The following is a 13,960-nucleotide window of genomic DNA, read 5'->3' as shown; positions in this document are numbered from 1 at the left end:
CAATCGGAACCAAAATCCATGTCGTCACTTCCTCTGCTAGTTTAGCTACCGAGGTAACCGTGCTAGATGGCTAACTAGCTGCTAATGTTGTTCCTAAATGATTTGTGGGGTTTGGAAATCATATATAAAATGATTAGTGAACGTTTTAAGTCTGTTTGAAGCCGCATCAGCAACTAACTAGCTTTACATCGCACAAGAGATCTGTCTGTCTCATTCGTTAGCCGCTTGCTAGCAGGTTTGCTAACTATATTCATTCAACGTCATGGCAAGTGCAGCAAATACAAACCTGAACGCAGTCCGGGAAACAATGGACGGTGAATATTCATATTTGTTTTATATCTGTGAATAACTTATAACTCGGTGGCAAACACACTGGCTTTATTAGCTTATATGTTACCATGTTGCTAAGATTGTGTAGGATGGCAATGCTTACAACAAGCCAATTGATATCGGTTAAACTAGTTCTTCATTCAACAGTGCTGCTTGAGATTTCCAGGTTGCTGAATACTGGTTTGGACATGGAGTCTCTGTCCATATGTGTGAGGCTGTGTGAGCAGGGCATCAATCCAGAAGCCCTATCTGCTGTCATCAAAGAACTACGCAAAGCCTCTGAGTCTCTCAAGGTACAGAAGCAGGCTCAGTAATGTTTCATTTCTTTATTACAGAGACTGTTTTGGCACGTAGGAACTAAGGTCACTTAAACTCTTAGGAGAGACTATTACAAATTTTTACCATTCAGATGCTGACAAAAGCTGTCAGGCTAAAATGGTGTCTTTAATGTTGTCTCAGCAACACTCAATTGCACAGAATTAACAATTTGCAATCATTTATGCATATAATAAACAGGAAATTGTTAGATTTGAGCAGACGTTGCTCTCAACATCTGTAAGATATAATTACAGATTATGATTATCATCATAAGGGAAATACAGGCGTTCCACCATCACAAAGACATATCTGGGTACAGAGACATAATGACAGGAAAAGATAGATTATTATCTAATATTAAAATTATAAAAAATTTTAAATTATACATTAGTGTTTATACTAAACGATGAGAAATGCGTGACTAGTTTGGATGTTATACAACCATATAACAAGTGCAATTTAACTAGATGAAAAAGACTAATTATCTAATAATGAGTCATGATGCTGCACCACCAGGGTGTAACAGTATATTTTCTCTTTCAGGCTTCTGAAAACTGTGCAAACTGAAGATGAACAATGATCAACTCGGTTTGGGACTTTTAATGGGATTGTGACCTGTTCCAGGGTCTACTCTTTGCGGGTTGTCAAGTCAATCAGATCTTTTTTTGTGTTGGCGGTCTGTCCTCAGTGCCTCCTCTGTGAATAACCTCCTATTCAGCGTTTTGACTGATTTCTAAGTATCAGCCTCATTTCTCTTCCCCAAACACAAGTCTTCTACCAACTCTGGGGCATGATCTGGCTCTGGTTGTAACTTTGCCTCGCTCCAAGTTTCTCCTTTCACCCTTTGTCAAGTCTAAGTTGATTTCTAGTTATGCTCATCCTGTCTTATTTTTTATGTCCAAATATTGATACAAATTGTCTTGTTTTATGTCAGAATAGAGAAGAATTTAAAACTTCATCTTCATGCTTTTTCAGTTGTCCATGACCATCAATGATGGAATGAAGCTAAAATTAATTAAAGTGTTACTGTCAGTGGCCACCAGGTGGGGTTGTGTCATCCTTATTCCAGTGGGTGTTACTGTAGTTTTAAAATGTGCAACTTTCCCACATGGTGAGTTTTTCCAGTGTTGTCCATTTAGTAGTTAAATACTTTACTTCAGCAAAGTATTTTCCTAGTTATATTTTTACAGACCTTACCTGACTTGCATTAGACACTAAAGCTTCTGAAGCATTTTACAAAGGAAATGTTTTTTCCTGTCACACTAGGTGAACGGGCAAATAAACTGGTAGAACGTTGCACAATGCTGTACAAAAACCTCCAGGACCAATCACATCCACATAGGACATACTCCAAAAGGTACAAACAAGGGTCATTCATAACAGCAGGATGTCCTGAAGTTTTGGCAACTACATGACTTTACTGTAGCCATCAAAAAGTATTTGATATATTGCAAACCTAACAAAAAAAACAACAAGTCTTTGAGAAACCAGAATTAAGGTCCTACATCATGTATCTAACCACACAACACTGTTTTGTTTCTCCACTGTCTGTAAAATAGCTCTATTCATCTTCCAGATGAGGTAAAATGCTGAGAGCACAGAACATTCCTCCACAGGCCAATACAAAGGCTAGAAGCGACCTCTCATCCACACAGACGTGTGTGTGTGTCCCTCTGTTTGTGTGTGAGTTGAGGTGTTCGCGCAGCGCTGTGAATGTCTACAAATGAGTAGCCCCTAAGCCATCTGACAGTAACACCTCACCCCTCGCAGGAGCGCCACAGAGTAAACCAGCGAGTGAGCAGCGGAGTGTGTGCGTGTGTGCGTAAGCAGTTCTGTCTTCTTCTGCTTGGTCTCGCCATCTTGACTGACAGGCTGCGAGCCTGAATCTCTGTACTGCTGCTTTGATCTCTTAACACAGTGTCTCTCTGTTCCTCAATACCAGCATCATGTTAGCCAAGTATGAAAGGCATACAGATATGGTGCCGAGACTCTCATTGATACCCCATAAGCCTAAACAACCTCCGGCCTCTGTGGGGGGTGAGCTACAGGAGATGTTGATGGGGAGACCCACATCGAGAATCCTTTTCTTTTACAAAGGAAAAGAGTTATGCATGGCTTGATTGGCTACTGTGGGCGTGAGATTCAGGATACATTGCTCTGTGTTTGATGTGTTAGAAGGGTTTCTCCTGATCCAAACGGGCTACTTTGATCTTTGTTTAACAAAATATTCCCAAATCCCATAGTCCTGACTGAGAGATTAGCGTCCATATATGCATAAACATCTAAGAGGTGTTCAACTAGGGCACTGGTCAGGTCACATGACTGTATAAACTTAAGAGGCAAGCAGGTCTTCACATCAGAACTTCTGAGGGTGTTTATGTTTGTGTGTCTGATAATTATCCAGGCCGAGATTATTTTTCTGATAAATGAGGGCAGTCTCATTTAAAAGTGAAAGATCTATGTGTGGCAATTATGGCTCAGGTTGTGTGCAGTGGATATTACAAAAATAATTAGACTGGACTGATTAGAGGTTGCTTATGTATAAGAAAGGATGGTCTGTTGATGTTTGCACAAAAACCAAATAACATACTTATTGTCTGTGGAAAACAGCTGTAGCCTTATGTGAAGCCAAGTTTAATGAAAAGTCAAAGATCTCTATGCAGGTTACTAATTACCACTAGATAGCACTTAAGTTTAATAAAGGTGTAGAGGCTTTGATTGTTTTTACTATGTTCATTTTATGTTTTATTGTTGCTAATATGATTATTTTAAGACTATATATGCTGAAGGAAACTTTTTAATTATAGATTTTTTTCAGATCTCTGAGCCGGCCATTAGGTTCTTTGATAATTGATGCCATTTTTAGGAAATTATGTTCTTGTCTGAAATTTTTCCACCAGTTGAAACAGTGTTTTTGATGTGTTATACATCCATATAGCCTGGTAGTGGAAAGTAACTCCGAATATTTATTCGGGTACCAAGTAAAGTCCTTGCCCTTTACTTGCTACATTTAAAATGCTGTCTACATTTTAATGAATCAGCGATAATATTTCAATAGTATGATAATTAGCAGTTTAACAATGTCAGAAGCTCTTTAATCTGTACAAAGCATAGCCTTACTTTAAAATGTTGAGGACATTTTTCTGGTAGAGGAGAGGGCCTTGCAACTTTTTTTTGGCTGCTGTGGTGGTGAGTACAGGAAAATGGGGCCCGAAGAATTACTTTAATTTCTTTTAAGATTCTTGTGAGACAGTTAGTTAGTTTTATTCTTGTTTTTAAGGGTTTGTCTGTTAAGTCAAATAATATTTTTTTGTGAGAAAACTCCAGATGGTTCTACAAATGACTGAAATTCTTTAACTATCTACTCTACAATCATAACAGCATATTCTAAATGCTTTGTGATATAATTATTGACAACACACAGAAGTGTATGTTATCATACCTATAGAAATATATTCTGGTTCTGAGGTGATTTATGAAAAGATTTATTAATATTTCTGTCACTGATCAAGCCTGTCTGGTCCTTATCCTTCAGCTACTTGAAGCTCCACTGACTGAATTTGCCCTAAGAGGCATTCTGTGACCTTGTTGGAGCTCACTCCAATACACCACCCTTGATTAAATACAGGCCACACTTTTACACTTTCACACTATACTATTTAGGTCCCAATTAAATTCATAGCAAGGAAATTGGATCATAAACTCTTTACAGGATCGTTAACAATCATTAGACAGGATAATGGCATGGCAATCAAAATATGTTTAAAAAAAAAAAAAACTTCCAAAGTCTTTTGGTGACTTTGTTGTTTTTGGACATTTTCCAAGCAGATTAATGTAGAATTGATTGATTTACAGTTGTAATTAGCTGTCTTCTGCATAGATGCATAATAATCATATATTTCCTTGCTTGTTTTAAGGCATTAATTGGTTTCATTAACAAAAGCAGTTAATTGAATAACAATTAACAAGTTGGTGATGGCATCAACGCAGTGCGTGCAAACTCCCTTGTGTTTTGCTTATGATGATAATGAAACCACCTTTTTATCAGATTGGAATTTTGTGTGTTGGACTATGTAATGACTAATATGATACTGGGCTTATTAGTTTATTGGAGTGGCGCACTGAGGCGTTAAGCTTGTATTGAACATGTTGTGTTTAACAGGTAGACACCATATGTTGCCTTAATCAGACATTGGAATCACATTTGGTTGTTAAATTGTCTTCTAATAAAAGCAGGTAGTAAAACAACTTGAGCTAATTCAATTTCAGGCAAGTTTGGGTGCAGTGAACAGCTGTTCATATTTGCTGAATTGTTTTAGCCTTCCCTCTCTTGTTTTGTTTATTTTCTTTTTGTTTCTCTCTCTTTTTTTTTCTCGGTTTAACTCCAACAGCTTGTTTGTTCCTCAACTTTTCTTGTAGAAAATAGAGATGGAGGGTGGACTAGCTGTCCACTCTCCTTAAAAGAAGACAATACCAGGCATATTGTAGTGACAGCTTGCATTGTGTGTGTGTGAGAGAGAGAGGGTGTGTGTGTCTGTGTGTGTGTGAGAGAGACAGAGGGAGGAAGACAGAGAAAGAGAGGGAAAGAAAGGAGACACAGACTCATACTCTCTGTATGAGTGTGTGTATGTTAGAAAAACAGAAAAAATAGAGTGTGTATGTGTGTACGTGTACATGTGTGTTACAGTGACAGCTTGTATTCTCCATGATTAATGATGTGCTGTGTGACTTGATAAGTGCTTCGGAGGACCAACGCTTGTTTCAATTAGACCTTGTGAAGGTCGCGACGCCGAGCCGGCCTCTCATTATCATATCCATAATCAATCCACATTATCATAGGGGAATGTGGAATGGATGTGTGATATCTTGGTCATACACACACACACACACACACACACACACACACACCCAGAGATGAGCACGCACAAAGAGACACCTAATCACATACCAAAACACAATGACATACTCTCTCACTCACAAGAGGACACACACACCCTTCACTCCGAGTTGATTTGAATCATAACAGTGGCTGTCGGAATGGGTTGTCTGTTCAGATTAAGAGTGTGTTTCTGAGAATTAAGCAGCGTTGATGGTGGTGGCATTTCAGATCCCCTTTGCAGACACAAATGCCAAAACATCATTTTGTGACCCACCCCCACACCCACCCCACCCGCCTCTCTGTCACACAACCACATCTACGACCTCATGCACACACACGCACACACTTAAGCAGGACCCTGGGGCATTTTTAATAGAGGCAAAGTGATTCGTATGTTTTTACTCCTCTAATGAGAACAGATTGAGTGGTATTTACACTTCATCGGCTGATCTAACCACCTACACATTTCCCTCATGCTTCTACTGCTCACTGGCCAAAACAGACATGTGGAAAGGACGAGAGCTTGGCTTTCAAACAGCAACACAACATGAACATTGTCTTTCTTTCTTTGGCTCATGATGGCACTATGGCAAGATAAATATGAATTGTTAAAACAGAAAAACTGCAGCCAGATTTAATCTCTTTAAGAATGCTGTGTGTATTTGTCTTAGACAGAAAATGATAAAGAAAGGTGCTTTAAACTAGATTCAAATATCTGGCAAAGAGGGTGACCCATTTGGGATTTAACTGTTGTTTCCAGTGAATATTTAATTTATTCAGCCACAAAAAAAAGAAGACAAATACAGGTCACATATTCCCTCCAAAAATGTTCCAGCAACAAGCTAATGGAGACCATATGATACAATAACATGACTTGAGGCAAATGTTCAAGATTAAAATGGAGAATCACGCTGTACTGAAGCAATTAGAGAATCGAAATTATAAAATATTAATTAGCTCAGTAATATGTCGTGAAGGGAGAATCTTCCCAGGTGGTCAAGATGGATGGTTTTGGCAAAGTCTGAGGAAAAGGACATTAAAGCACTAGGAGAGTATGCCACACCAGTGATTAAACATTAGATTCCAATAACATTGTCTGACTCTTGATAGACAGTTTTAGAAAAAGGAGCAAGATTGACGAGAAACCTTCTATGTCATATATAAATATAAAAAGGTGTTTTATTCTAAAGGTAACCAATGTTTCCTTGAGCTGCCTGAAGCCTAAATGAGAAGTGAGCTACAGAGGTCCAGTAAGCTCACTTCTTTTTAACTTTTCAGCCCCCTTAGATTTTCTTCATTTTCAACCTTTTTGTTTACAGAAACCTTCGCTGTCTAATGTGACCTCACTTGAAGTAGGCTCCCACCTTTTGAGATCTGTCAAATGAATTTGATATTTAAAATCAATGTTACACCGTTTAAGCAGGAATGTGTTTCTCTCTCCTCTCTTTGAATCACATATTCTGTCTTTATACTTAAATCACTGGAGAAATTTTACATGAAATATCGTGTCATTGATTCATTTCAGCAGAGTTTAAGCACAATAGCAGCTGTATGAATTAAACCAACGACCTTCCTGTTGTGGGACAAAGTCACTTCCCACCAGGGCATCCTGAAACCTACAGTAACTGGGTTATCTTTAACACAGTGGTTGCTCACAGCTGGAATGGGTGACCTAAAATGAAAAAAAAAAAAAAAGGTTGAAATCACAAATCATTTCTTTGCAACATAGCTCATCAGGTCATTGTTCACATTTATTCTTAGTTCATAGTAGCTATATCAGCAAATCTATTATAAAATGGTGCCACAACCTTTAAAAGTTTCAAAGCTCTGGCCTGGGAGGTTAAAATTGAACATTGCTCTGCTTATTAAACAGTTTAATGTGAGAATTTACAATATGAAGCAGCTCTGCTTAACACTGATGGCTTTATTGGTGTATTTTCTACAGATGGAGAAAGAGAGTCGTGACATTTCTTTTTGGCAAAGAAAAGGCCATACTCAGCAGGAGTTATCAAAGGCAAAAAGTAAAAAGTTCGAGTTAGCTATCTCTCCCTCTCTCTCTCTCTCTCTCTCTCTCTCTCTCTTCCCCTGGAGATACTCATGTTAAGCATAATTAAGCAGATTTGATTAGCATCAAGCCTGGCTTCCTCTCTTGACTTTTAATGAATGTAAATCTACCATCTACATCCTAAAGATTAATTTCTGCCAATTAAAAAACACAAGAGGGCTTATTGGGGAGAGGGGGGGTTGGGAGGAAAAGAGTGTTAAAGTCCTTTGAGTTGGAGTACAGTCGGAGTTTTATCCTCTTCCCCCTTGTCTTATGGTGAGATGGTCTCTGGAGATCTGTGTCTCTCTCTCTCCCTCACAACTAAGATCATTATCAGCACAATGTTCCGTGAAAGCCACTTTGAAAGGACTGCAAGCACCATATGTAAATGATGGGAGTGTGTGTATGCATGTGCATGTGTGTGTGTGCAGATTGGATGAGGAAGTGGTACAGGGTGCAGGGTACAGGTAAAGGGGTCAATTTGTCAAGGCAAGGTTATTGCCCCCACCCTCAAGAGCTTTTGCCCCGGTGACAGTCGCTGCGCATCCCTCAGTTGTTGAGTGCAAACATTACAATTATGGCGCAAAGCAGGAGCGAGTAGGAGCATAAATTAATTGATCAAATATGGTATAATGTCCTCAAAGTTGGCACCTGATTCACGTTTAATTTCATCCTACATCACCTTTTCCATCTGATCCTTTCCTGTTTAAATTAGAACTTCTCTTAAAATGAACAACAGATGATTAAATGGCAAACTTTATTTGTTGCGCTTATATTTAGAAACAAACAAACAAACAAAAAGAACAGCTTACAAGAGGTTTTCCTAAATGATTGGCACACCGCTCAAGTTTCTGTATTTGGTTTATCGTCAACAGCTTATTGGTTATCATCAGATTTAACAAAGTCCCATATCCACGTGGATAACGCGAATATTTGCGCTCAGGAAAAAGCACCTGCGGCAAACGGATCATAAGCTGTGTCTCATTAGCTGTATATTAGTCCTAAACGATGTTAAGGAGAGATTATCGTGACACCATGAAGGTTTAAGTAAAGAGCTATAAAGAAGACCGATTAGGCTCCACGGATGCACTAAGTCCCATCAGCAGCGTTAAAGTGCCTTTCGCTTGGGCGTCCATAAACAGGCTTATCCAAAGTTTCTGCAGGATAATCTTCACTCTCTCTCTCTCGGTCCGTGAATGCGTCTCTCACTCTCCAAGAATAAAGCCAGGCTCCTCCTCTTTATGATAATGTGACAGTAGCATCTCCGGCTCGGAGACTCGCCTCCTCTCATTCTGATTCAACTATGTGATCTGTTTTTGCCCACACGGACCGTCTCCTCGCTCTCTCCGTCTCCCCCCTCTCCTCCGCGGCTCGCCCCATGCGCACTTCCCTCCGATAAGACGCTGCGTTCCTTCGGCGAAGTTACTTTCTTCAGTAGTTGACTTTTTAAGTTAACCAAAAAAAAAAAAAGAAAGTAATAATCGGACATGACCACCATGGCAACTCCGGCTGCTCCGGCTCTGCTCCCCGCTGCTCCGCTCGGTCACCACCCGGTGCCGAGTTCCGTCTCTCCGGCCACCAACTCTCCGCCACCTGCGGCCACCTCCGCCGCTTCCTCCCCGGCCCCGCCGGTGGCGCACCCGGCGCTGCTCCACCAGTTCAGGGCGGACCTGCTGCTGCCGAACGGGACTCCGGTGAAGAGCGGAGGCGCCCCGGTGTCCGGCGGCGCCAAGCCCGTGTACGCCACCCCGTCTCCGGTGGAGAGCACGCCGCAGAACAACGAGTGCAAACTGGTGGAGGTGAAGGGGGCCAAGCTGGCCTCGTTCACGGTGAAAGACACGGAGCTCATCTGCCTCCCCCAGGCTTTCGACGTGTTCCTCAAGCACCTGGTCGGGGGGCTCCACACCGTCTACACCAAGCTGAAACGGCTGGACATTACCCCGGTGGTGTGCAACGTGGAGCAGGTCCGGGTGCTGCGGGGGCTCGGGGCCATCCAGCCCGGGGTGAACCGCTGCAAACTCATCTCCAGGCAGGACTTCGAGACGCTTTACAACGACTGTACCAACGCAAGGTGAGCCGGCTGTGTGTGGGGGGAGGAGGGGAGAGGGTGACAGGTCGACCCGGGGACGATGCGGTGATCCGGGGTCACCCATCTGATGTGTGAGGGTGGGGACACTGGTGCAGCAGGTGGGGTTATAAAGCAGGCAAAGGAAGTAAGATTTCAGGACACCCAAGTCATTTCTATGGGATACTATTTTGCAGTTCAAGTCAATTGTTGGGTATATCTAGTATATTTTAGGAGCACATCATACTATCAATACATAATATTTACCAGTAAAGCCAAAGCTTTACTCTGATAGGTCATATGCATGAGACTCACTTCAGTTAGAAGCTTCCAGGAGTCACGTGAAATAAATGGGTGAGAAGGGATATTTCATAAATATTTTTTCTCTGATAATATGATTTGTTTTTGTTTTTATGCGAGATTATAAACCATTTGGTGGTGACTGACTGGAGGTCCAGTTAACCCCTATTTATAACTGCTGCAAAGCCTGTCACTAAATTTAATTTTAACGGATAATGAACATGATGATGATCGTGATGGTGTTGATGATAATGAATTTTAGTAATCCTAATAAAAGAAAACCCTCTGAAAAGTTTGTCATCTTATCAGAGGCTGTGATCTCTGGCTCTCTCTGACATGCACACACACACACACACATGCACACATTGAATCTGACACTGTCATTCTGAGAAATTGATTCTTCACAGAAATTAATTAATTTTCATTTGGCCCCAAGCGGCAGCTTAAATCAGGACAAGCTCACTCACTCACTCACTGATCCCTTTGCTCTCTCTCTCTCCTTCCTTCTCTCTCCCTCCCTCGCTCTCTCTCTCTCTCTCCTTCCTTAATAACTCGCTGTCTTATCATATCAACACTCTTTAGCCCTGAGCATCAGAACAGAGAAGATGATTAAATGAATTCTCGGTGTTTATGATGCGATTATGTAAATTAGCTGTTTTGCAGAACTCTGATGGTGACCAACTACATGGGTCATCAATCCAATACGCCACAGAGATGTTTAGATAAAGGGGCTAAATTGGATGGGATTTGTGGTTTCCTGATGCCCCAGTCTTCCATTGTGCAGACCACATGCTCATAACAGCATGGGTTTGAATCCAGAGGACTGTGGATTAGCCCCAGTTTAGGGGATTTATATTGTTTGATAGTTAATCCTTGCTCCTTGGAGCATGAATGATCCAATTTACACCTGCCATTAAATGCAGATTGAGGATGCATCAAGATGTCAAGAGATTGACACCAACAAACTGATTTAGGAATGCGTGAACTATTTTTTCACAGTTTTAAGAAAATCTTCCTTGGGTGTAGGCCAAACCTTTCAGGTGCTTTAATGTGGCTCCTTTTTTTGTCTCTGAGATGCATTTTGGGTTTAATGTCAGGTGTTAGCTTTTGAGACAAGATGTGACTTGCTGAGGCAAAGCAAACACTCTAGGATAAAACAAACTATTGTTAGAATCAGCTTCCGACTGCATTTGTGTGGATTGACACCTGTGCTTAAGCATCTAAGACTCTCCAACCAAGGCAAACTCCAGATGCATCTTCTGTCTGCTTGGGGATTTCTTCTATGTCAGGTGTTAATGGGAACGTTGTTATACAACTTGAATACACACAGCCTGCGCCACCTCTAATTACCCACACAACACTCAAACAGCCTTCAGTTAATGAGATCTGAAAACATCACTCGTCTGAAATCTTCAAACGACTTCCGTGATTCTTTGTCTGAAGGATTCAAATGTGCCACGGTAGCCATTAGACCCCCCCTGCAATAGCAGTTTCTAAGTAATCCCTCATGTGGATGGAGCGTCATAAAGGCAGGTAAAAAGTGGGACTGGAGATGGTTATCATTAAACTGGGAAGGTTGGCTGACTGAACCGAAAAAAATCAAGACCATCTCCAAGAATGTGATGTTACTGCTCTCTGACAGCGTCAGGGCTCAGTGAGGTTTTTGTTACTGATTAAGACAGCCATCACTTATTATTTTCCAGTCCAGTACTGTCAGGCAGACACCAGGAGGAAATCACTGTTTTGCTGGGTTGGTTAACGTGACCAGCAGAACACTTTACAGGGTTTCTTGTTGATTCATTTGGCTGTTTGTTCATTCACTGGTTCTCTTTTGAGATTAAAATTAAACATTGTGAAGCAGAGGTTGAAAAAAATGCCCTCTGTTTATCATTGTCTTTCCTTCTCCTCTTTGTCTCACTCTTTTACTCCCGCTGTGCACAAACACACACACACACACACACACACACACACGCTCACGCTCTCACACTCCCAGACCACTGACTCATCAAACCATGAAGAGGGGCCGACTTCACCCTCAGTCAAAGCCTACTTATAATTCATGCATAGGTGGCACAAAAACACACACTTTGGTCTCCATTCTCTGTCATCTTCAACACGCACACAAACACGCGCAAACTCACATGGTCATGCCTGTGTGTTTGCTGGCTTTGCCCCTAAATGACATTAGTTCCACAGAAAGAACACGGTGTGTAGGAGGCAACCTGATCCTTCGTCCTTTTCTTTCTCCCTGACAAAGGAACAGTTTCATTCTCAGTTATTAACACACATCAAGCAGCTTGCTTGGGTCAAACTGTGTGTGTATGTGCTCATATATTGTAGATATATGCTAACTTTGTGTGGCATATGGTTAGTGCCCCCCCCCCCCCCCCCCCCACAATTACATAAAAGCAGTGTAATTTGGCAAGGGACAAAATCTCTCGTAACTTTTTAACAAAGCATGAGTTCCAAACAACACATTGTTCCTGCTTTTGTGTGTGGAGACATCTCTTATACACAAAGACCTGAACAGCAGCTGAAGAAGTGTTTCCCAAGCAGCGTTTACAGTGTTTGTTCTGAACTGCAAACAACATATTTCCTCATTTGCTTTTTGTTGCAGATGCAGATAGCTCAGTTTTTGACTCCTTCCTCCAGCCGAATAAAATGGAGGTGAATTAAATCCTGCTTTTGGTGCTCTAAGTCTTGAAAAATGACCTAAAGCAAATGAAACAAAGCTGCATTTTCAGAAACATCGTCCATGTTACTCTGGCTAACAGATAACAGACACATAGATGTCAAATTAACCGCCGTTTGCTTTATTTCACTGTGGCTTATTTCAATGTGCCTCAAAACCAGCATGGCTATCACTAAAGATAAAAGAAAAAAATGTTTCTCTTCTCTTTTCTTTTCTCCTGTAATTTAGGATAAATCTCCATTTAAGTGGCATGCTGCAAAATTATAAAAAAATAAAAATAAAAATAAATTGTAACTTTTATTAGGATCTGAGTTGATAAATCTCTTTTGGCAGATCTTACAACCAGGGACATTCATGTGAAGCAGGTGCAGAACAAACATCAGACAAAAGGGGGAAAAAAAATAACAAAAATCAAATCAAACGTAGCTAAATCAAACGATAAGTGATAAATGAGACGAAGCAGCCTGTGGAGTGCAACAAAAGCCCACTCTTTGTGTTTCACTGTGGCAAACCTCGGCCTCGCAAGTTGGCAGCGGTGAGCCGGTGATGTGTGTGTGTGTGTGTGTGTGTGCGCATGGGAAGGTGGACTCCACAAAGCTGAGCCCCACTGCCATGCCATAACTCACTGTCAAAGTGAGCAGTGGTGGGATAAAGGGGAGGAGGTGTGCGTGCTTGTGTGAGCGAGTACGTGTGTGTGTGTGTTAAGCTGGGACGGTTAGCTCAACTTTAACCTCTTCACTCTTTTGATGTTTTATAGAGAAGAGTGTGATGAGATAGAGAGGGCCTCCGTGTCTTCTGCTGTGACAGTTCTTAATGGAGTACACACACACACACACACACACACACACACACACAGACAGTCTTGACATCGTCCTGACCCTGGAATGTGGGAGAGGAATGCAAGGCGGTATCAGTTTAGGAGATCAGATTTTTTGCCGTGATCAAACGTCTTGTGAGTGAGTGTGTGTGTTTGTCCTGCCTGTTTCTTTCATGACATCGCAGGCTTTCCTAATAACAATGCCACATAAAGCTTTTTCGGCCCTCGATTCCAGAAGAAGATCACAACATCAATCTTTCCCTGCCTCCTCTAACCAGCAGCATAAGATTTCCTGCGTACAGCGACGACGATATGATTTATCAAACCGGACCGTGACGGTGAATACAAACCTGCGTGATAAACACAGATTGAAAGGATGGGAGCATGGGAGCTGTAAACCGCTGCTAATATATTCCAAACAAAATCTTGTTTGAGCTAGTTTTCCCCCCTCTCCCTCTCCTACACAGATTCACACAAACACACACACACACACACACAGCTGCTACCTATCAGTA

The 13,960-nt window shown here is 41.4% G+C and overlaps 2 protein-coding genes across 4 annotated transcripts in view; both read left to right on the top strand.

Moving 5' to 3' along the window:
• The first annotated feature begins 33 nt into the window (after positions 1 to 33).
• Positions 34 to 1,687, top strand: mzt1 (mitotic spindle organizing protein 1). The gene is made up of 3 exons (XM_029521585.1): positions 34 to 314; positions 478 to 623; positions 1,192 to 1,687. Exons 1-3 carry the CDS (start codon positions 263 to 265, stop codon positions 1,213 to 1,215), a joined length of 222 nt encoding a protein of 73 aa, XP_029377445.1. The 5' UTR covers positions 34 to 262; the 3' UTR covers positions 1,216 to 1,687.
• A 7,199-nt stretch (positions 1,688 to 8,886) lies between these two features.
• Positions 8,887 to 13,960, top strand: part of dachc (dachshund c) — a 23,215-nt gene continuing 18,141 nt past the window's right edge. For all 3 annotated transcript variants that reach the window (XR_003841678.1, XM_029521052.1, XM_029521051.1), the window contains exon 1: positions 8,887 to 9,642. Coding sequence is in view for 2 of the 3 variants with exons in the window: in XM_029521052.1 (XP_029376912.1) it covers positions 9,059 to 9,642 (584 nt within the window). In the remaining variant the exon portion in view is untranslated. The remainder of the gene's footprint in view (positions 9,643 to 13,960) is intronic.

This window comes from Echeneis naucrates, chromosome 15, assembly GCF_900963305.1.
Source record: "Echeneis naucrates chromosome 15, fEcheNa1.1, whole genome shotgun sequence".
Lineage (NCBI taxonomy): Eukaryota > Metazoa > Chordata > Actinopteri > Carangiformes > Echeneidae > Echeneis > Echeneis naucrates.
Note: the sequence above shows the minus strand (reverse complement) of the source record. Positions and strands in the feature narration are given on the sequence as shown.